A 25,714-nucleotide genomic window follows, 5' to 3' on the forward strand; every position below is an offset into this window, starting at 1 on the left:
TTTCGGTTGGGATTAAGGTTGTGTCTGCGCGTGTGTGTGACAGAGAGAGAGAGAGAGAGAGAGAGAGAGAGAGAGAGAGAGAGAGAGAGAGAGAGAGAGAGAGAGAGAGAGAGAGAGAGAGAGAGAGAGAGAGAGAGAGAGAGAGAGAGAGAGAGAGAGAGAGAGAGAGAGAGATTCCTCATAATGTTGTTTATGTTGAAGATCCTCATCTTTCCCTCATTTTATTAACTCTGACATTTTGTTTTTGACTTAGGGTACTGTAGTGTAGTCCAAAAAAAGCTTGACTTTCATATCAGATTTATAGTTGGAGGAAAACCTCAGTCCAAACTATTTCTTGTCCACCAGCAGTTATGGTGAGCAAATATTTGCAAAAAATGCTGACTAATCAGTTCGAGTTCATTTTTAGGGCTGAATGGGTGTGAAACATCTTCTGGTATTGCATTGTTACAGAAAGCAGACAGAGGATGAACAAAGTAACATTGTCTACTGTCCATTAATTGTCCTTGAAAAAGCCACTGACCAATGAGGATGCATCTCTGTAACACCCAGCCACAAGAGAGCCTTGTGTTAAAAGTGGAACTGAGGAAATCAGTGGTAAAAGTAACAGTGAAAAATAAATTCTGACCAATGAAAGAAAAGTGGATAATCTTGTGTAGTTCATTTCCAAATGTGACTGTTTCCTTTTCTCCCAAATTTGCATTCATGAGTAATGTTTTTTAATTTTAATTTGCTCCCGCTGAGCCACAGACTCCGAGTTATTGAACTAGATGTCAAGCAACACTGTTGCTTTGATTAAATTCCATGGAAAAAACGAAAAATGTTCATTCACTCATTATATACTGATAGAGGGGTTGGGTGAGGTGTTTGAGTCCACAAAACACTTTCAGAGGTAAACAATTGAAGTCAATGGTGTCCTCTTCTTCAGAGGTTGAAAAACTTAACATGCCTCCTTACTGCTTGTGTGTCGTCATCCAAGTGTAATTTTCGACTTGAAAAGAGCTAATTTACACTGAGTTTTTAGCCTAAATGTCCTCTGATATCTTCCTACGAGGTGCATTCACAGACTCTCAGACACACCATCGGGTTTCTTAGTCCACAAGCATCGCCATTTCCAGACTCCTAGGCTTAAATTGGGGACACTTGGATGACACCATGGAGCCTATGGAGGTATTTTCTGTTTTTTTCTGTCGTTTTATTACATCTGAAGAAGCGGTTGTGATTCACAAACTGTATTGGTTTTGGGTGCAACAAAGTTTACTTATGAGACTCCAGAAGTGTTTGGTTGACTCATACACTTCCCCCACCCCTCCATGGGTCTAGTGGTGAGTAGATGATGAGTGAATTAAAAAATGTTGGTGAACTATCCCTTTAAGAGAAGTTTTGTTATTTCATTGTTTACTCAGTTTAAGATAAAAAAAACAGTACAACAACAGGAGTTATCTGTGATAACTACATCCATATTCTCTGTGAATTGACAAGATAATATGATGCAATTGTTTCTATAGGGATGTAACTGGTGCAGACATTTTAACATAACGTCTGCCATATCTATCAAGTCTTTCTTCACATTATTTCAAAAACAATATAAAAGAAAAGAGTAAACCTACTTTTCAAGACATCCAAGTTGAGGTAGACAGCAGCAAATGTTGGCTCTTCTGTATCAGCCGGTGGCCTCAGTCGGCGAGGCTGCGGCCGCTGAGAGAGTTTGGAGGTGGAAGAGGCAGCAGCAGCAGCAGAGAGCTTGGATCTGCATTTCAGTGCCGCCCAGTATGAAGGGTAGATGAGACTCATCAGCTCATCAACATTGGAGGCTGACCGCAGCATCTCCTCCATGTCTGGCTTCGGTGGAAAGTCCTAGAAGAGACAAGCAACAACCTCATTAAGAATAGTGCTGTAAATACACATTACCATACAATCGGAATATTAGACTCTGACTGGGCAAGAGTCTAATATTCAAATTTGGTGTCCATGATGCACAAGCGGGAAAACAAATGGATGTGTTTCTTTGGCAAGTCGAATAAATTTGTTTTCTTTTTCATGTAGCTCCATTAAATGAGAATGATCTGTATTTATGTTTTGTTTCTCTGGTCTTCACAACTACTCAAAGGGCTTGACAGTTTTTCCATTCACCTATTCACACAGTCATTCCCTACCTCTTAACAAGTGGATGACATATCTGTATTATATTGATTCAAGAATCCCAAGAATCATATCACGAATTGTCCCAATAGACCACTTCACTTCCTAAAGACAGGCTCACTAATGGTTCCTATCAGTCAATCAATCAATCAATCAAATTTGATTTGTGTAGCATATATTCACATACACTCCTGATCAAAATCTTAAGACCAGTTAAAAAATTGCATGAATTTGCATTTTGCACTGTTGGATCTTAGGAAGGTTCTAAGTAGAGCTTCAAAATGCAAAAAGAAGAAATGGGAACAAGAGACCAAAAGTTGTGAGGAGGCAATTTATTGAAAACAACAATTTAACTGAAGTAGGCTGTTCATCAGCTGATCAAAAGTTTAAGAGTCAAAAACGGCCTCAGTAATGAGTAGCTCCATCATTATTGTTGATCACTTCAAAAATTCGTTTTGGCATGCTTGATGCAAGTGTTTCCAAAAGGCTAGTGCGAATGTTGCGCCAAGTGGTGAAGATGGCTTCACGAAGGGCATCCACTGTCTGGAACTGAAGTCCTTTTTTGTAAACTTCCCTTGCCATCCATCCCCAAATGTTCTCAATTGGATTAAGATCAGGGGAACACGCAGGATGGTCCAAAAGAGTGATGTTATTCTCCTGGAAAAGTCTTGGTCAGACGGGCATTGTGAATTGGAGCGTTGTCCTGCTGAAAAACCCAGTCGTTACCACACAGACGAGGGCCCTCAGTCATGAGGGATGCCCGCTGCAACATCTCCACATAGCCAGCTGCTGTTTGACGCCCCTGCACAACCTGGAGCTCCATTGTTCCATTGAAGGAAAAGCACCCCAGATCATGATGGCGCCCCCTCCACTGTGCCGCGTAGAAAACATCTCAGGTGGCATCTCCTTGTCATGCCAGTAACGTTGGAAGCCATCAGGACCATCAAGGTTACATTTTTTCTCGTCAGAGAATAAAACTTTCTTCCACCTTAGAATGTCCCATGTTTGGTGCTCCCTTGCAAAGTCTAAACGGGCAATTTTGTGGCGTTGAAGGAGACGTGGCCTTTGAAGACGTTTCTTGTTTTTGAAGCCCTTCCTTCGCAGATGCCGTCTGATGGTTATTGGGCTGCAGTCAGCACCAGTAATGGCCTTAATTTGGGACGAGGATCGTCCCGTGTCTTGACGGACAGCCATTCGGATCCTCCGGCTCAGCACCGGTGAGATTTTTTTGGGTCTACCACTTGATTTTTTTGTTCCATAATCCTGAGGATCTTTTAAGAAATGCAAAATGACTGTCTTACTGCGTCCAACCTCAGCAGCGATGGCACGTTGTGAGAGGCCTTGTTTATGCAGTTCAACAATCCTACCACGTTCAAAGACGGTGAGCTTTCTTGCCTTTACCATCAAGAGATCTTCACAGTGTGATTACTTGACAGGAAATGACATAGAATCCAAATTTTTGCACAGATTTTGGCTTTTAAAGGCTGTGGTCTTAAACTTTTGATCAGCTGATGAACAGCCTATTTGAGTTAAATTGTTGTTTTCAATAAATTGCCTGCTCACAACTTTTGGGCTCTTGTTCCCATTTCTTCTTTTTGCATTTTGAAGCTCTACTTAGAACCTTCCTAAGATCCAACAGTGCAAAATGCAAATTCATGCAATTTTGTAACTGGTCTTAAGATTTTGATCAGGAGCGTATCACAATTTGTGTGAAAGAAGGTGTGACATCCTCTTCCCTTAACCCTTCCCGTAAGGAAAAACTACTAAAAAACCCTTTTAACAGGGTCTGTAAGAGTAGAAAGAGTCTTCAGCTACCAGGCTCCTCTCCTGTGGAACCAGCTCCCACTCTGGGTACAGGATGCAGACATCATCTCTACATGTAAGGATGAACTTAAAGGGCCCATATTTTACACCTTTCTGTGATTTAATTTGAGGTATTGGTACCCCTAAGATGATATATCAGTGGTTTAAAGTAAAAAAAACTGCTGAAATATGTATTTCCATGTCCTCTCTTTTGCTTCTTTCTGGAGCTGCAGACAGAACAGACTGTTTTCACCTGCCTCTTGAGCCCCTCCTCTGATTGGCTGACTGCCCTTTGAGTGACACGCGACCAATGATTTCCACGTTTTTATGTTTGGATACTGCTATAGAAGACCAGCCACATATTCACAGTCGGTTACAACAGGATGTTTCTGAACGGAAAGTTACAACGTCCTCCATGTTTGTTCAAGTTTCAGCAGTTTTACAGTACAGAGTTTCACAACAGAGTATCAATACGAAGGAACGTAGATTTTACTCCGTTCGGAGGCTGGACTGGTACCGGCTGGGTGGGGCTGTGAGACAATTGCGATCCCGAAAGTTTTTTTAAATTTTTTTTTTATAAAGCCTATAGTTAGGGCTGGATCAGATGAGTCCTGAACCATCCTTTAGTTATGTTGCTATAAGAGTAGACCCCCCTCCATTTTTCTATCCATCATGAAACAAGCATGGCCAAAACGTACATTCACACTCAGAGATCTATGTAAATGAGTGTGGTCATAACTACCTCTGCAGAAGGAGGACAGCTGCTTTATTGTTCAGGTTTTTAATCAACATACAGTTCAGCTCATTCTTTTGTCTTTACAAATGTATCGTCAGTGTATGTGAATGTTATCTCACTTCCTGTCCTTCAATACAATTAGATCTACATTGTACTATTTATAATAATGTCCACACAATCAGTCTGACTGGAACAATGACTGTTAGGTGCAAGCAAGGCCGTTTCTCTCTCTTTCTCACACATACACACACACACACACAAAACACACACACACACACATACACACTGACAGAGCTTTGTATTAGAGCTAAACAGACAGATTGTGTTTTATGGGAATCTGTCACTGTTTAGAGTCACTATATCAATCAATCAATCAAGTTTTATTTGTATAGCCCACATTCACAAATCACAATTCGTCTCATAGGGCTTTAACATGGTGTGACATCCTAAGTCCTGCTGCAATCATAGTCTCTGGTCAGCAGCAAGATCACGATCCAGCATCAGGATGGGATCCACTATAGTCCACAGTTATTGTCCACTGCCGCCAGTTAGAATCCATTATCAGCTGCCGCCTCGGTCGTGGTCCACCATCAGCCGATGCCAGCGCGACAAAGGATCCTCCATTACCACTACGATCAGCAGGCACGATACAGAATCCACCGAACTGGATCCACCATTGCGACCTCTGACGCGCGATCCACAATCATATCCATGGTGCGGCCACAGCTGTGGCCCTGCATCCGCGGGCGCTAAGGCACAGAAACTCCGGGAAAGGGGTCAAGTTAGTAACATGTACTGATGAGATAAGAATTACCTTGATGTGTTAGGGATGGAGAAAAGAAAGAAGCAGGAGAGGCAGGAAAGAGAAGCTCCGTGTGTCTTGTGTCATAAATTCCACTAATTAGCTCTAACTATAAGCTTTATCAAAAAGGAAGGTTTTGAGTCTACTTTTAAACGAACAGATCGTGTCTGCTTCCCTAACTGAAAGTGAGAGATTATTCCACAGGAGTGGGGCTTGATGGCTAAAAGCTCTGGCTCCTACTCTACTTTTAGAGACTTTAGGGACGACAAGTAAACCTGAGTTCTGGGATCGGAGTGCTCTAGTAGGTTGATATGGTATTAACATCTCTTTAAGGTAAAAAGGTGCCATATCATTAAGGGCCTTGAAGGTGAGGAGGAGAATTTTAAATTCTATTCTTGATTTAACAGGAAGCCAGTGTAGCAATGCTAATACTGGGGAAATGTGCTCTCTTTTCTTAGTTCTTGTCAGGACACGTGCTGCGGCATTTTGGACAAGCTGCAGAGTCTTTAACGACTTACTGCTGGAGCCTGATAATAATGAATTACAATAGTCCAGTCTCGATGTAACAAAGGCGTGGACTAGTTTTTCTGCATCTTTTTGCGAAAGGACATGTCTGATTTTTGAGATATTACGCAAGTGGAAAAAGGCGGTCCTAGAAATTTGTTTTAAGTGACTATTAAAGGACAAATCAGGATCGAAGATCACTCCCAAGTTCCTGACTGTTTCATTGGAAGCAAGGGCAAACACGACACAAAACGCAGCAGTCCAAAATTGCCCCTAAAATTGCCCCTGATAAGTGCTTTGAACGATCTGAAAGACTCGAAAAGTGCTATATAAATGGAGTCCAGAATGTCCTGTCTAGGTTTCCTCCATCTGTATGGGTTTGAGTGTGTATGTTTGTCTCTGATTTATTTTTTGTTCAGTTTGTGTGCTAGTTTTCACACACATTTACACACACACACACACACACACGTATGCACACTCTTTCCCTTCATGTGAGAAAGGGCCTTTCCTCTGCTATCACATCAGTTCTAAGAAGCTGAATCAAACAACAGGTCTAAATAAGACTCTACTGTCACCTGACAGAGGAAGTACAGCTTCCTGCTTTAAAAACCAAACCAAGCATTACAAACCTGACTGTGGACTCAATGGACTCACATGAGATCACCACTTCACCACTGGAGTGACCATATTCACCATTTTGCCCTTTCTTTCAAATTTGTGTCAATACTGCTGAAACTGGCAGAGAAACCAAAAGATCTGAATATATAATATCTAAAGCGTGTGTTTATGTCCAAACTGAAACTTAGTCAGTATTGGAGCCGACTACTTCACTTCACTCCTTTATAAGAGCTAGGATAGAAAATATAACATTGCACTGCATATCTAAGTGAAAATTGAGTGTGTATGCAAAAACGTTTGGACCGATCTAAGCTCCTACTGTGAAAGAGGCGAATCACATTCAGTATCAGCAGATACCCATTATTAAACAGGTATCAGAAATGGGGGATCAGGACTACAATGAAAACACAAGATCAGTGGATCTTAAAAGATCCCCGCAAAGAGAAAATCAATAAAATACAAATCTGATGTCTGTTTGATGTAACAAAACACAACTGGCAAACATGCATACATATTAGATACCCCTGTAATTAATTTAAATACCCATACAGTTCAAGGTCAAGTCAAGACCATGTATTAAAATGAAAAACAACATTTTGAGTCTGAGTCCAAGTCAATATTTTTGTCAGATTTGAAGAAAGTCCCTCATGATATTCCTGAGATAACACATAACAAGAATGAGACGGACATATTGGCTTTAACCTCGGCTGTTGAAGGTGCAGAGGCATATAAGTATCTTAAAATATCTACAATAACAGAGTCTACTTTCCATTGACAACACAAATGAATTACATAAGAGCCTGAGACAATAAACATTTTAAACTGCATAGTTTATCTGCATGAGAATGATCTCATTATAAGGCTGTGGGAAAAGTTCCAGAATCGTACGTCCCTATTCTAAAATATCTGAAAACTGTTCAAACATTTTCATTCATTCTTTTAAAACCTCCTTTTACACGGAGGAAATAAGAGCAAGCTCTGTTTTACAATGATGATCATTATAATACAAATGTACAATATGAGAAAAGATTATCCAGAAGTGGAAAAACAAATTGGATAAACAGATTGAGGGTACAAGAAACAGTAAGAAAGATCATATAGGACATCAAGTCAATAAAAGCATATATAGATTACTAAAATATTGCTTTAAAAAGATTTAAAGAGATTCACTTTTTCTAATTTTACCAAATGCCAACATCTTGATTCTCAACAATCCAATTGTGTTGGGGCCTTGTGCGGTAGGACATAGAACTAGTTAATAGGACAAGCCAGGTGTACCAAGTGCTTTGTAGCTACAAAGCATGCAGTGTTGTTCCCTCAGCTTCTCATTTAACCAGAGTCTGAAATGTGTTTACATGTGTTTATTTTCATCTCCCAAAATAATAATTTTGATTGCGAGTATTGTAGAAACAGATCATGTTGTTGTGTGAATGATCCAAAGCCCTGTGGACACAGGTTTGATAACCATGAATAATCAACATGCGTTGTGTGTATTTAGTCAGTAACCACAGCTTTTCTTTGTCATACAAACCACGAGCTTGGTGGTCTCACCAAGAGTAAGTGGTTTGTGTTCAGCCTCTCCCTCCCTCTCTCTCCCTGTGTGTGAGTGAAAAATTCATCAAATCTGTGTGTTTGTGTAACAGTCAAGTGTTTGATTGTGTGTCTGCCCTGACACACAAATACACACAGTTTATACTGTCAGATGTTACCGCAGCATGCTGCATGTTTACAAACCAAAACAGTTCACATTTAATATCTCACAACAGTAAACAGGTAGGGACTCACAGGAACTAAGCCATCAGTCAAAGGGTATTATGGAAACTCTTCCGTCTCATTTCCCTCCTTCTTGGAAAGCTGTTGTGGATATGTGAACTGAATGAAAGCTTTTTTCTCACCTTTTGTATAAAAGCACTATAAATCCTCTGTCACATAGTCTGACACATAAATTCAGTTAGTACATAGTCTTTAAAGGGGCTATAAACACTTTTTGCAAATGCTATATAGCCAACATTAGCATTAATAGCTGTTTCTTCACCAATCTAGTGGTGGGTAGATAGTGACTGAATTTAAGTTTTTAGGAGAACTATCCCTTTAAGGGGGTGGGGGCACTACTTACTAATTGTTTCTGTATTAATCCCATTCAGGGCTCACATTGGGCCAGAAACTGCCTGAGCTGAGTTACGTCTCCTTCAATAGCATATCATCATATCAGCAAATTTTCCCAGCGAATGTAATTCCTGTCTGGCATCTCAGTCAGTCCCTGTAGCTGATGCAGAATGTGAGCACAGCACATTGTGAAAGATGATTGTGTTCTGTTATGAACACTGTTGTCTAACATATTCACACTCAGTAAAGGGTTTAATGTTAACCAGTATAGTGGGTCCACCAGTAGAATTGTGAACAAATGTGTCAAGAACACTGTTATGAAATGAAATGACACAAGACCTCCCACATCCCCATGCCCTGTTTAAAATGTTTGTTTTTCTGTAAAAGAGCAGAGTAATACAAAGCCCACCTAGGGTCAGGTGGGAGGAAAAAAAGTAAACTGTACCCTCGGATTATTAAACTGTGCCCACGGATTTGTAAACTGTTAAAAAATTAATTAGGGAAAGTCCGTTTATCTATATAACATCATGAATATATTGTATTATATTAATGACATTTTCTCAGTCATTGTGCAGTAAAGAGACAAGAAATTTGATGTGGGCATAGTCAGAGACATCATGAAGAGAAATACATATCTAATGAGAGACTACAACTCAAATAAATTGCCTTTTTCGTAATTTTTTGCAGTCCCAAATATTTGTACCACTAAAAGCAGAAATAGACGTGTAATGAAAATCCCATGGGGCGGCTGGCTTCACCGTGCTATCACACATGACGGCTGATTTTACTGCAGTACAAAACCGTGGGTACAGTCTTTTCAATCTGTCCGTCCTGACAGTCACACCAGTTTTACTTGTGCCACCGTCCGAACCTCAGGGGACACAGCATTCACCGCCTCAGTAATTGCAGCCCAGGCATAATCTTTTTAGACATGTTCATTCTGGAGGACACGGTACGGAAAAGTTCGACCTCACAAACTATTATTTAAATTTCTGCTGTTCTTCTCTGAACAGCACACCGCTCACTTTATGATACAGTGCGATACGGATGTCCTTATATGGAGAAATAGTGGCATGACTTGCTAATTGAAGATAGCAGAAACATGCCTGTCAATTTAGAATTATTATGAACAAACATACGCAAGGTGGTGAGAACAGAATTGGCTGTTATGCATGTGTCATGATCCGGTGCTGATTTTGTGCGCGCACTTATTTTGTGTGGAGAATAAGCCCATTTCTGCGCACATAGTAATGAATGAGGCACAATCTTAGTCATTTAACTATATTGAATTGCTTCTTCTTAAATGTCCGTTGGCCTAAGTTTAGCATTATGGATAGTTCGTTATGGTCGGATATTTGGATGGGCTGCTACACTATTTTATCGGCTACTGATATCAGTTTAGAATCTAGTATTAAGTAGTATATACAGGAATAACATTTGCGGACTGGAGAGAAAAAGGAATAATCTCTGTCTGTCAAAGGTAAAAGCCTCTATATATCGACAGTGTTTTCAGGTTAATGGTAGAATTCGATTGTTGCATCTAGCACCTTTTTTTCCAGGAGAGAGTCGATCGTACAAATGAAATCTCCACAAATAACAATATTGTTAGAAAGATTTGGGATGGAATGAAAGACGTTTAGAAAGAAAAGTGGGTCGTCAAAATTAGGTCCATAGAAATTCATAATTGTAATTGGTATATTGTTTAATCGGCCAGATACAATCACAAAACGACCTTCAGGGTAAAAAATTGTAGATGAATTAATAAAGGGGATATTTTTAAATTTTTGGCACTGAAGTCTGACTAGTGGATCTGTTCTCTACAGCTTACCTTTAATTTATCTTTGAATTTATGTTTGACATGTGTTTCTTGCAGGAACAGTACCTGCTTTAAAGTGGGGAAAAATATTATATGGCCTGGACCTTTCAGATTCCAGCTCACCAACTTATAACCCACCCAGGTGGGAACCAAGGCCTCATATTTGCTGGTTGCCACCCGCCAGTGGGCCAAACAAAGAAGAAGAAGTACATCAGTAGATGGCGGTAATGCACCTTGAAGTTGGTTGCCCCCCGCCAATAAACCAAACAAAGAAGTAGAAGAGAAATAAGATGATGTGCTTTGCAGTAATGCAGGTGTCTTTTTAATATGATAAACAATGGGTATAGTTGGCTGGTCAAGTAATGTTAGGGAAACAGCTATTCATCATCACACTAGACATGTGAATTGTTAAGGACTGAAGAAAGTGAAGTGTCAAATTTGGTGCGCTTTGGACTTGAGACAAAATTATGACAAGCAGGTAAACAGGGCCTTTACATCTGTGCAGTTGTGGAGGCGGGGAAGCAAGTTGAACGTGTCTTTTCTACCTCATCAGATAACTTTAAAAAACTGATGTTTTCCCTTCCTGCAATGAGTAACACACATAATGGGATAAGTTACAATGCAATGCTAAAATTGAAAATTTTTAAGTTTGCCAAAATAACTTAATACCACCGGCCTCCACTCAAGTGCTGTAACCATGGACGTTGTTTCAAATAAATCTACTTTTTGCTTTGGTTGGCCTACACAATCTTTCCTAACTTGCCTAATGACAAAATTAGCCTTTTCCAGGGAACCTTAGTGTCTTTAACCAGTGTTTCTGACTGCAAGTAGCCGAAACTTGGATGTGCATTTTCCCATGAGCCACAGTGTGTTACACAAGTGTTTTTGACTGTAAGTGGCCACAGGTCCCAATTAGACACCCAGATGCAGTGTCACTAAATGCTCCAAGGAACATCATCATCTCAAGTCACATTATTGAGCTAAAATCCAAGACCACTGATGTCATAAAATGCTTGTGTGAGCTTTTGAACCTTAATAATAAGGAGACTCTAACATTGCTCAAAGATGCAACCATTTATCTGCAGGCTTTTGCACAGAACCTAAGAAAGCATGCGCAAAGAAAATAAGATGATTCATTCCTAACAGGCATGTTTTGCATGGACACTGCACTAGTTTATAAAAAAACAATACATTTCTACAAATTTCTGGGGATTCTCACCAGCATAAGACAAACACATAATATACAAACCTACAATTCTCCCTGCTATTATCCCTTGTTTTAAAATTACATCACAATCATATTGTTAGCAATGGCAGCAAGTAAAAAGTTGCACTTTTATAACAATCAACACTTTTTTTCATGTACATGTGTTGAAATTGAATATTCAATGAGTGTCTAACATTCTGTGCCTCTGTTGCTCTCTCTAGAGGCTCTGGAATGTCTGGCTCCCTCAGTTCTACTGTCTCATCCACTTACTCCCTCCAGTCCTTCAAAGCCCATCCCCTTGTGACTCGATTGTGTAGAAAGGAGCAGCTGCTGACAATGGTGGGGACCCTTTAGATGCTGACATCCATCTTATTCAGTAGACACATCTCCCCTTGAGCTGTCCAGAGGCACATTCCACGGTCATATGTGTACAACTAAGTTTGCAGTTGAAATATTTCTTCTCTCCCTGTAAGATGTCAACTGTTGGGGTATCCCTTCTTTATCCAACTCAAAGAAGGACATACAGGATTTCCAAAAGCAAGATGGCCACCGGCAAACTTTCAATTTCACATATACCTTAAATAGAAAAAGAAAAAAAAATAATTTCATGGAACAAGGATTAAACTTCTTGGCACTTATTACTTTAGACAACTACAAGCAGTTAAGCAGACCAACTGTAGTGCATTACTATGACTCATCTTTGAGAGACAGCTGGATCAAACATTGCAGAATTTTGCAGCAAGAAGCCTACTGTCTGTCCTACATAACAGGTACACATACAATTTCAGACATTTCTGTTTATGTGTGTATGTTACTCACCAAGGCAGGTGAGATGATAATGAAATGGCTTCCTTTGCAATTTAAGTAATCCTTTGCATATGTGGAGAAGGCAGCGGTGGGGATACGAGAGTCATCTATTGCACCCCCACACTGAGGGAAACCCCATCTCTCCTTCAAAAAATCCATAAATCTCAAAGTGTCGACTTCTTGCAAAAATCCATATTGTCTTCTCAGGTGTCATGGCTGTGACAGCAGCGTCGAAGACATTCCAACTCTTGCTTTGTTCGTCCTTCTCCTTATCTTAAATTGTTTCTCAAATCACCTGAACTGCCTTTGTCAATAATAATGTTGAAAAAGCCTATAGAAATAAATTGTAAGTACATCGAACATCTGGGGTGAGGTGGTTTGCCTGGACAACGCCAAAGAAAACACCCAGACACTATTGTTTAGATTTGATACAAATGCTTTTTCAATAATTCAATAAATAATTCAGTCCGAGTTTACACATTTGTCTGATGGCACTGTTTGTGCATGTGTGTGATGTGTGTGTCAGTGTGTGCGTGTCAGTGCGAGAGAGAGAGAGGAAGAGAGCAAGCTATGAAGCCAGATTTCACTGATTGAACAAAAGTATTGATTATTATGTGGTGATCAGTGTTGCTATTCCGGCAGTCATTTCATTTCAATTAATCATTAACTAATGAAAAAACAGGTTGATTAGGATAACATCTTAGTAGAAAACGTGTAGTCTAGTGGTGTTTTTAATTTATGGAATTCTGTAATTTCTGTTAAAGGCTTAATGTACGAGCATTCAAAAAACAAATATAAAGGCTGTTATGCAACTTTATTTGTTTAATGCACAATATTTAGTTTCTCAGCTTAACAATATATTCTGCAGAGGAGCTCCTACTGCAGCACAATGTATTTACTTATAGGCTTTGCTTAGAATATGGCCATAAATATGAATTCGGTCAACAGAAATGCTGGAGTGCTTTTATTTTGAAACACGTTCAAAAAGTGTTGCAACCATTTATTTTTGTGACATATATTCAACAGATGAACCTTAATACTCAGGTGAAAGACCATTTTCTGTTTATTCTGCAGTGAACCACAATGTTTATCTGTCTATGTCACAAACGTATTTCCAACACTTCCCAAACCAGTTTCAAAGTAAAAGCACTTTACAAGGTTTGACAGTGCAACTGTTGATCTACAGACAAAACAATGATTTGAAAGGTTTTTTGGGTGAACTTCATGCTGTATCTACTACTTACTGCTGGTAACTGCAATCATCCTGATATGTACAGCATACAAAGCGGCTGTCAAATGTATCCTTCACCATTATCAGTTGAAATGCTAAAATATTCCGCAAATGGAGAAAACATTTTCTACTGCTACTTCGTCTAAATGAATTTGCATAAAACATGTGAAACACTGGCAGAAAAAATAGTTATTAGTGTCTGAAATCTCTATATGCTGCTGACAGTGTGTCTCCTTTAGGCTGTAGTGAATGAATGAACAAGGGAGTGATATTGGGTTTGCACAGCTGTGGTTCAAGCCCTTATCAACCCTTGTAACAAATGACCTGCTTCACCAGTAACAACTTGTTTCTATGCCGTGAGTATGGGGTCAGCCTCATCATGGTGCCTTCAAATCGGATTGTGTTTACCATGAACACACTAAGCGTTCATACAACCCCCCAGCATCCCTTGCGGTATTTACAGCTTCAGACCTCAGACATTTTTGAAAGCAGCTATGTATGTAATTAATTTTGGTTTCATCGGCTGAAATTACCTTATTTTTATTTAAGCTAAACAGGCTTTTCCTTTGTAATTTTACAACACAACATTTTTGATATTCCAACAGTCTCATCTCTTACCACTGTAATTATGCCTTCCTATTTCCTGCATCATTTTACTTGCCTGCTAGCCTGCTTTCACGGCTTAAACACTATGGCACCAAGCACATCATAGACTTTCCACGTTGTAGATCTCACCCTCTCAGTGTCCATAAACCTTTAAATCCTTACATGAGTAGTCGAAGAACTCCAAACATCAAGGAAACCAATGATGGTACAAGGTTTTTGGAAACACAATTAGATGTCCTGAACTTGAAAGCAGAAGAGTAGTCAAGGGCTGAAATTAAGAGAAGTGTTCTGGTCATTAAGTACATTTTCATGGAAGATAATATGCCATTTGGTTGGTGAAGCACCATGCAAGAGGCTCTGGTTACATCTGATTGCAGATTGCCATTCAAAATAAATGTTGACCAAGCAGGACCCAACTCTGGGATGAATAAATTTGACATTTCCAGCCTATATTTGTTATGATGTGTAATTACTGTGCAATGGTCCCCAAGAACAACAATAGCACAAAACATTTAACAATGTATCTCAAAGTGCTGGAAAGAGCCACAACAGTGTAGCTGCTTAATGTAGCAGTTAATAGTATTGACACAGACTACTGGTTGGCTTTAGTTGTTCTTGTCCCGACACATTCAAGGTTCAGTTGATAGCATATCACTACTAGGTCTAATGATTTTTAGATAGGGAGGTACTTTTTACTTGCTAATGCTCCTAATGCTAATCCAATAAAATGGCGTTTAAATTGGACACCGCTTGTGTAAATGCAGTCAAGATACATTAAGGACGGATTTTGATCCGTTTGGAAAAACGACCTCCAGAAGTGGTCAGAAACACATTGTGACCACATTAGACATACCTTTAATTGCAGTTGCATTGTCAATCCACAAACAACAATCCTCACATTATTCAAGACACTAATGGATGGAGAGAAGACAAGGCCAATTTAAAAGCAAGGAAACTCGATATTGCAGTTTCTCAGATGGCTACCTTCTTCTGTTTTTATGTTGTTATTGCTTTTTGGAGCCAACATTAGATGAATCAGATCACAATATATTGTGACATATTAATTGCAGGTGTAAAAGAAATCAAAGGGTTGTGTTAGTTACAAACAAGGGGATTAATATTGAAGACCAATGGCAACTAGAATGACAGTGTGAAGCGTATGCCTCCACCAAGGCACAACCGTCGTATGACGTAATCTGTGAATCTGTAAATTCCAAAACTATTAAGACAAATAAGACATGAATTTTTAATAACTGATTCTAAACCAGTGGTAGATAAACTGAGGTACCAGTTTATGTACTGTACACCAATCTTAAACTAATGCATTTAATCCAACGGTCCAGTAATAAATCCATGATCAGTTTATAATGCTTTTTATTGAAGTTGAGAGAAGTGATGATTGACTATATAACCATCTGGTCAGGTTGTGGTTTGTGCTGCATTTGAATTGTTTTGTGTTTAATGGAAAGATGTTTTTATTATTATTGTCCTATCCTTTTATATCAAGAAAGGTTGAGCTGAATACAGAAACCGCTCATTGCAAAGCATCAGGCCAAAACCTCAACAGCACCAAAATGAAAATATGTTGTATTAAACTGCTTGAGTATTAGCTTGGATGTAAGATGAATAACAAGAAAACGATATAATGTAAAATATTTCACAGAAAGTATTTTACTAGAGTACAGTACATGGACCTATAGAGTTCAGCCCAATCTTACTGTGAAATAGACCAATTTTATTTATTAATAGATAAAAAATAATAAATACAAAAATTCTAAAAATGATCTCATTCATGAGCGTTACATGCTCGCTGCAGCTTTGCTCTCGAAATTTACCCAGACACTTAATCAAGTTGCTAAAATACTGAACTTCATCAAAAAATACACATAACATCACTTCTATAAGATGCTAAATACTGAGGACTGTTGGTCTTATTATCATAAGGAGGTGGTGGGGTAGAATTTTGTCTCCATATTCTGTCAATGACAAAGCATAATGAACAAAACTGATGTCAATATCTCTGCTTGTATCGAGTTTTATATAAAGACCAGCATGAATATTATGAGTGAAAAAAGGATTCCAATTTGATCAACGTGTCCTTAAATACAATTATTAATGCATCTCAGGGATGGACCCCATTAACAGCAGTGGGTATGGCAGGGAAATACGCCTATTGATGAGAAATGATATTGTATCCTGTGATATAACCTTTGATAAGTATAAGAAAGATTAATATAAAAAATCATGTAAGATACAAATGATCCTGGGGTGTGTTGTGTGTTAAGTTGAACAAACTGCTAAAATGCAGGTTTTTAACAAATGGTTGGGAACTCAGCTGTGACAATCTCACTTCATTTTGCATTCTATCCTCATTGACACTCTTTTGACCTCCATTCACTGATGTATTATTATATTATAAGGCACAGAGAGGAGGAGGAATACATTAGCTTGGATGAAGTTTGCCCAGTTTTTCATTCCTGTGACTGAAAATGTCCTTTCTTTTGAATAATCTCAGGATACATTTTATCCTGAAAGAAACCTTGGCAATTTTTGATGCAAAGACTTCAATTATTTGTTTTACATAAAAAAAAAAGTATGATTATGGTGATGTTTAACATATCTTAACTCCTAAAGTCTGTAAATGGCTACAGTTTGCACTGTATTAAATATTTTTTACGAATAAAGAGATACAATTATTGTGGGGATGGAGTCATTTCAGAATCAAAAATGACAATTACAGTATATCTTTTCTTCAGAATCTGGGAGGGGGGTTGATCGGGGGCCATGCATCTGTAAGGGCACAGGCTGCGTCTCGATTCAGAACGTTGATGCTCTGACTGCAAAAGCACTTTTCCCAGCCATACTTTGGCAATTCCTTCCGAAACACATAATTTGGCCTTGACTGTGACTCAGAGTAAAGGGGGGCCATCTACACCTTGGATACTTGGACAGAACTCAGCATCTTACCGGCAAGAGGGGACACAGGTGTTCAAGCAATAACTCGGTAGACAATAATGTGTCAGGGCCAGGGACAAGATTTTTACGGGCACAGCATCGTTATTTACAATCTATCTCTTTCCCTGCGACAACACAAGAATTGCAGGGTCAGAGACAATCAGAGGCAACGGTCAATCGGAGGCCTACTCTGCTTCAGATTGGCTCAGACCCTGGTATTCCTCTGCGCTGTCACCTGGTGGGGAAAAAAACGTAAGGTTACACAGACAAACAGGCTAAATGCAGCGGTGCGACAAAGGACATTTTTTTGTGGCACTTCACAGCTTTTTGGTCACATGTGAGACCATTTTGGTTGCACTCTGGAGCCGTGCTATGACCTTCGACCAGAAATATCTAATCAGTTCATCTTTGAGCCCAAGCAAATGTTTTTACCAAATTTAAAGACATTCCCTCAAGCTGATCATAATAAATCACATTCAAGAAAACCCTACATTGTGAGGCCACCATGTTCTTGACCTTTGGCTACCAAAATCAAATCAAATCTTAAGACCAAGTGAATGTTTGTCACAAATTTTAAGAACGTACGGACAGACGGAAAACAACTCTGACTCAGGCAACTGGCTTTCGCCGGCGTGGAGCCAAAACAAACTGATTGCATCAGATCTGACTTCCAGATGAGTCCAATGTTTACGATCGTCAAATCCTAAGATGGAGGCAAAGCTAATGCAGGAACTAATATTTAACCTGTCTCTCTCGTCTCATCTCCGCGGACCAGGCCTGCCCCCACTCACTCACACAAGAACAAACAGAAAATAAAGTGGAGATGATGGAAGAAAACTTGTTAACGTGAAAGAGCGATTGGTTTGTCCTGTGTCTCTGAGTCTCCTCCCTCCGCACTTCTACTACTGACCTGTGCTTACTTCATACTTTAACTATCAACACCAATACTAATCACAAGTTACAGTAATAGGACGTGAGCAGTACTGAAGTTTACTTTGTGTTCGTTTCAGAGTTCATGAGACACATAAGCATACACACACACTACACTAGGTAAAACGCTGGAATACTAACTTAAAACAAAACAAAACTAAAGTGTATGTACCTGTATATAAATCATAACCATCCTGTTTACTGAGCTCCAGTCTCATTTATAACTGCTGCGTACGCAGAAAGCGGGGCCTGAAACTTGCGTACGCCACTTCACATGCAAACGTTGGGATTTATAAAAACAAACTTCACAGGGAAATTTGAATTTCGGATATGAGGCAGATCCAAGTAGGAACGTTTCCAGGTGGACTGTGATTTATAAAGTGAACTTTGCGCACGGTTTTAGAAATCGTTTTTATTGAATTTTTTTGCGTACGCCATTTCCGGCTTTTGTGCGCACATACACTTTTAGTATGAATCCCACACACTGTTTACTAAATGAAGCCCCTGGCAAATACATCTGGTGCCAAGTGTTTCATATTTATTCAAGAGATATTTTCTTAATAAAGCCAGAGAGTCTTTGTTGTGTGTGTTTTGTTTTTTTCATGTTTTTGTGTATTTAAGATATTTTTAATTCTAATTGAAATGTCGGACTGAATATATTCTTAAAAATTAAGTTAATTGCTCCTTGAAAGGTTGTAGCCTGCTTGCATGATTATGTTATTGCATAATCAGTGGTATAAAATGGGTTTCAAAAATGATGGTGTGATATGATAAAATATGACTGAGGAACGACAACACATACATTTAATTGAAGGTTTAAAGATCACTTGCCAAAAGTTCTAACCCTTTCGTTTCTTGAAAGAAAGCTACTCATACTTTTACAATGGATGCCAAACATCACCATTTTCTTGTCTGAAGAGTGTTAACTCCAGGAACACATTTGCTATTTAATGTGCTGTTTAATTCTTCCTCTTGCATTCTACGTATCTCAGCAGGAATACTGAAACTATTACATAAGCTTTTGACAGTTACTTTCCATGTCCAACTTTTAAATACTTTTTAGAATAGCTACCATGGTGTATTTTTTTCTTTTGAACCACAAAAGCTAAAAAGAGGCTGAACAGACTCAATAAATGTCTACTTTTGTATGAATCTGCAGGATCAGTTTACATTTTAGAGTAAGATTTATAGATAATAAAATTGGGATGGACACAAATATCCACATGCAGGCTGTGCAATCAGACTGAGCTGGAATTGGCACTGAGAAATCATGGAAATTTCTTAGGAAGTGATTGCTAACTACTCAATGCATTCTTCTAAAGACTCCAGGGGGTTATGAAATAGGGGCAAGAGATGCAGACAGCTTAAAGGGGACGTATTATGAAAATTCCACTTTTGTAGTGCTTCTACACGTTAATTTGGGTATCTGGCATGTCTACCGTCCCAAAAACTCTGGAAAAAAACAACTCCCGCGATTTGTTGTGGTTCCTCTATGTCAGAAATGATATGCTAGAGTGCGTCGAATGGGATTTAGACCGCTGTGTACGTCATTTTCGGACGTACACGAAAATGACGTACACTTGCGAGCTAACGCGCTCCACCGTGGAGAGCGCGTCTCCCCGGGGAGAGAGGGTCCATGGTCTCCGCCTCGACGATCGGCATGTTTATCTGCCACTTAGATGTCCGACGATGTCAAGCTAACTGCGCCAGCTCCAGATCCCACTGGACGGGCGCTGGGGCTCTCGCAGCCAGGCTTCGGCCCACCTGACTCTGGTTCAAAACGATATGATTGCAAGATTGTATCTTCGTGTCCAGTAGCAATATTTCTACAGAGGTAATGGATAGCTAAAAATCTGGGCTTGTGTCTCGTGAAGGAGGGAGGAGGGGTGGGGGGGGGGGCGGGGCACTCAAAACAGGTCAATCTGAGGAGGGCTGTTTTAGACAGCCCTCCTCAGATTCTATGCTCAGACGCGTTCTCAACAGCAACAAATCCTCCGCAGGATTCAGATGAGGGTTGGTGCAGCAGACAGAGACAGGACATAACATAATTCAGCTGCGGAGATCAAGTGTGTATGTTTACTGCACATCTCAGTGGCTGCCATCGTCTCTTTAGTTAGGACATACATGAAAAGGTGTAGCCTGTTTAGAGGCGGGTGAGATTCGCCTAAAATGTCTGTCTGAGGAGTACCGAAAGTAAATTGAAAGCTGTTCTTGAACCATTTGGAGTACATGCATGATCTTGGTCTCTTTTGAAAGGTAACATTCTAGACTTTCCCCCCCATCAGAATTCACTCTAAGTGCTACTGACATTGAGTAATAGCAGTTGGAACACAGTTAAGTAGAAGGTTTTTATTTCCGCCTGAATATTTTTTGGTAAACAGATGCCTGCAGATGACTCTAGCTGGGACTTATGAGCTGGAAAACACACTGGGACCCTAGCATGAAGCCGTGACTAGCCCAGGTTCAAATTTGATAATACCACAGAAAATGAATATTTCACAGATTTTTTCCCAAGGGCATGTCTAGGCGTTTTCCACAAAGGCCATTTGGAACTATGGTAACCAACTAGGCTAAAAAGGCTACTTTTACACTCAAAACCATACTTTTATATAAAGTAGGCAAAACCGGTCATATGGTTTAAAATTTATACAAATAAACATCTTTCATGTTGTTTACACCTAGATGCTGGCTGCGCTGAGATTACGCAACAGCAGACTGTGGCTATTCTTTGATGAAATAGTGTGTTTTGGACTGATTATGTTACTGGATTGGATCTTCTGGACCTTTGGCAATGTACCAAGACTGTTTTCATTGGAATGTTATCGATCTGTGGATTAATATGATGCTTCTTAGGTGAGTAAAGTCGACTTCGTGATTGTTTTTTTGGGGTTATTGTCTTGACTGAGACATTAATAGTTCCGGCTGTGGTGATCCGATATTGAAATGGAAATCAGAAGAATCTTAGCTTTCTAACGATATGTTGCATCAGTACCTAGCGGTATGAGGCAGTTCTGTAAATAACAATGTTTGACGCTCTTCGGTAAAACAGCCCACCTGGAGGACGCCCGCGGGCTGATGCTGAGTAACTGTGGACTTTTGCTCTTCAGAATTACCTCTTAACTTTTCTTTGACCCGAAAGCTACTATGGCAATACAAGAAAAAATGGTCTTTTGCTAAGCAATAGTTTTTTTCTTTTCTTTAAAGCAGAACATATTTGTTCCATCAATTAAGTAATACAAGGAATGGATGTACACAAACAACAGTGGCTAGAATAGTCTGTTAAAAGGAGGACACAATGGTTAATAATGCTTTGTACAAGTGGTTGGACGAAACAAGCATTATGATGATGTCCAGTGGACTGTTAATCAGCAGATGAAACTGAGGAAAAACAATAATCATATGTTGCTGTCCTATACAAAATAGTAAGAAATTAGCATAACCACAACACCGTTTTTAATGCATGACTAATAATAACCTCATGATAAAATAGTTTATTACAGTGATAAGTAACTGTAAGGGGGCATTTAACTGCATAATGCAGTACTTTTACATACAACTATACTTGCAGTGTTGCATTTTAACATTTTAACAGTATTCTTACAGTGTGGTATTAGAACTTTGACTGACTCCCTCCCCCAAACTAGTTTGTTGTTGCAAGAAGTACCAGCACGTTGCTGCTGTCACAGAAATGTTCATAGTATAAGGTATAAGTTACTCTACTTTACTCAGCCTTAATGTGTGATTACATTTGCATCGCGTCACAGAAGAGAACTTTAAATGTCTGAGTTTGTGTAATGTTCCTAGTGAATCCTGCATTTTTTACAACAGCAAAGGCCACTGACCACGGATAATTGTTATCAACGGAAACACTGAGATTAGATTGAGCCGACGTTTGTCGTGCTCTGGGGTGAAAAGGTCAAGTTAATGATAGTTAATGGAAAAGATATCTGCTAATGTTACAGTTGTTTGCTCGGGGGAAACTTTCTAAACTCATCGGCTACACATCACAGCATCATAAGCCACTTGGCTTTCATTAATGACACTTGTTACATTATATTAACACAAAACCTGTCAAATCTTTGAAAAGGCAAGGGTGCCAGTCCTTAAAATATTGTGCCAAATGTGTTGCTTTTCCTCCTCTGTTCAACACATAGACTTTCCTTATCTGTCTGATAGAAAAAACATAGCCAAACAGCACTCTGACCCTTTTCCATTCCTCCAATGTTTGGTACTTTTTTGGGCCTTGGCCTGATGGTCATTTTTGTTTTACTTCACTACAGCAACAGGTTGCCCACTGACTGCTGACATGCTGCTGCCTCCTTGTGCAGCCTCCAGTCATATGATGAGTTCACTTCTGGGGGTATGTCATTGCAACAGGTTGGGTTTTTTAATGTAGCCTTGGGTTGAAGGAAAGGAAATCTGATTGCAGATCAGATTCTCTACTATCAACAGGGAAAATAAATAGTACCATTTTAAGCATGGTGTATCAAAGGTGTATTAAAATAGATATTTTTGACAAATGGATTGATCTGGGATATTTTAGGGTGTGTTGTAAGTAATCATAAGCAATATGTTCATTACAGTTGAAGGATAGTAAATATATAAAAGGCAGTGGAATTTCAGGATGCTACTGGCCTCACACCTGTATTTTCCGCCATCACTGAAGTAAAACATCAATAAAAATGTTGTCAATGTTGTATTCACAGCTCGTTGTAGAAATATCAGTATGACTTCTGATATGGCCACGTTTGAGTGCTGACAAGAATTTCCAGTGTTTTATGTAACATATCTAGATATGTATTGAATCCATGTCAAAGCTTGTACATGGTTCAGTCTATATCCTCCCAGACTCATTTGACCTAACACATTTGGCTTGTTGAGGACAAAAATCCCCAGTCAGTCTTTCCAGTGAACCCGATCGTCTGCCATTTGTCTTAACAACCTTTCCAGCAGTTCCTCTTTGTTTTATTATCTCTCCTACATGTTTTCATTGGCTTTCTATGTCTAGTATTCCATTTGACCTGTGAGTTCTGAAAATTGTTGGCTTCTTTGCTTTGGGGCTTTTTGGAGCTTGAGCCCAATTAACCTATCATTCCTAGTATTTCAAAATAACACTGTTAGATATCAAAAATATTTTTTTACAGAAACCCCTGCTTGGAGTACCAGATGAAAGTCCACCCAGGGCAATACCATGAGTGCCAATAGATTTAGACAAACACAACAAAATGCTTAAATGTTAATTCGGTCATATTTATTGTCATCTGCAAATTGATGGAGATTATATGTAACCCATTTGCAAGATAAATGTCATGGGCCTGAAAATATGTTTTAAAAGTACGGCTCTCATTTTTCTAGAGACTATGTTAAGTTTGAATTTTTTTCTATTTGGGACAATTAATGCCAAACAATTGGGCCCCGACTTTCTCTGCGGTTCACACATACACAACATAGCAGGGGCTCTCTGCTCAGACGGATTCACAACAGCAACAAATCAAGGATTCAGGTGAGGGGTGGTTCAGGCAGAGTTCACATGAATTTGTTTACAGTACAACAACAACGTCAGCTCTTATCACCACAAACTCTCTTGACTTTTTTGTCAGTGTCTTCTTTATTTTTTCATCCTGAGATGTTTGTTTCATTTTTGCGTCTGTTACAAACGTCATCAACCCCCCCACTTGCTTGCAGTGAATCCAGTGGGAGATCTCCTGCTGTGTTCTAACAGCGACTCTTGCAGAACTTCTGTGGACTTAATAGTAGGAGGCCAAACGGAAAAAGTCTGCAGAAACTCATGAGGCTCTGACATTTGCGATCACACATACTGCAGAGCATCTCTGTCAATCAATCAATCAAATTTTATTTGTATAGCCCATATTCACAAATCACATTTTTTCTCACAAGGCTTAACAAGATGTGACATCCTCTGCCCATAACCCTCAACAAGAGTAAGGAAAAACTTTTAACAGGGGGGAAAAACGTAGAAACCACATGCGATGGATCCCTCTCCCAGGACGGACAGAAGGGCAATAGACGCTGCGTGTAACTGAACTGGAGTTCATTGCAAGTCTGAAAGCCACTTAAGATTACACATAGTGTTTATACAATAAAGCAGGAAAAAACCTAAATCCTTGATGCTGAAACATGTTTTCCCTGGTAGTAAAGGGTCACACTACAAACTACAGTTTTGGCTTAGCCTTGACACAACCAGAAAGTAAAATATTTATATTTTATTATGGTTGTCATGGTGATGGCAACACATAAAGTAGTCCACTAGTTTCCTGAAATGAAAAGCATGTTTATCAATGGCATATAAAAGATTCTGGAAGCAGAAGTGAAAACACCACTTGGCTAATGGGACAAAAATGTAACCCTTTTGGCAGAACTCTATGCACCATGCGGTGAACATTAGGGACTGCTCTTAATGGCAGGGACAGTGAGATTGGACCAGGATTAATATGGCCAAATACAGATAAGTCATTGAAGAAAACCTCTTCCAGAGTGAGCACAATCTAATACGGTTGTTACAGTTCACCTTTCAGCATGATAATGAGTGGGAGCAGTCAGCCAAGACACCTCAGTAGCTCCAGGACAAGACTGCCCCTGAGTGACCCAACTGAAGCCTAGACTTAAATCCCCTGAGTACATATGTGCAGAGACAGTTCATGCACATGCCTCCCATCCAATCGGAGGGAGAATGAGAGGATCTGCCAGGAGGAATGGGATAAACTGCCAAGATCCATGAGTGCAACTGTTACAGACTTAAACAAGGACGAAGTGAAGCTGTAATTGCTGCCATATAGGCTTCTACAAAGGACTGAAATAAGGGTAACTTTTCAGATTTCAGTTTTTGAATTTTAATAAACCAAAACATGTTTTTACTATGAGAATATGGGATTAATGACTCATGGGACAAATTGCAATTGTATTTATTCCAAGGTAGATTTTTTAAATCCTTATACATCTGACAGTAGAGATTAGCAGTAGTTATTTAAATTAAACTGAAGGTGTAATAGGCTGAAAACAGCAGCTGAAAGCAGCTCATCCTCCCAGCTACAATGATCAAATGGCTGCATGATACTACTTAACACTTATCCCCCCTTACTCTAGCCTACATCTGTGCAACACACCACACACACACCACACACACACACACACACACACACACACACACACACACAGACACACAGAAACACACACACACACGCACACAAACATTTGACCTGTGTGACACTTGCCTTCATTGGCTCTTTTCTCTGGTTAATCCTCCCCCTTGGAAAATGCTCACTGTGCTCTCTCAAAGTTTCCTTTCCTCTCATTCAGATTCTCTGATAATTTAGTTCGATTCAAATCTACTGTGCTGGCATTACACTAAAGAAAAGTTTGTTTCAGTTGTGTATCAAGACCAATCCTGCTATTATTGCAGCACTTGAGAGGTGGACAAGGACCATTTAATAATC

At 39.4% G+C, this 25,714-nt stretch overlaps 1 protein-coding gene across 1 annotated transcript in view; it reads right to left on the reverse strand.

Annotated features, from left to right (window-relative positions):
• Positions 1-25,714, reverse strand: part of vegfc (vascular endothelial growth factor c) — a 52,900-nt gene that overhangs the window by 25,707 nt on the left and 1,479 nt on the right. Inside the window, exon 2 of the mRNA XM_061090385.1 lies at positions 1,608-1,854. Coding sequence (XP_060946368.1) covers positions 1,608-1,854 — 247 coding nt within the window. The remainder of the gene's footprint in view (positions 1-1,607; positions 1,855-25,714) is intronic.

The sequence above is a fragment of the Limanda limanda genome, chromosome 2, assembly GCF_963576545.1.
Source record: "Limanda limanda chromosome 2, fLimLim1.1, whole genome shotgun sequence".
Classification (NCBI taxonomy): domain Eukaryota; kingdom Metazoa; phylum Chordata; class Actinopteri; order Pleuronectiformes; family Pleuronectidae; genus Limanda; species Limanda limanda.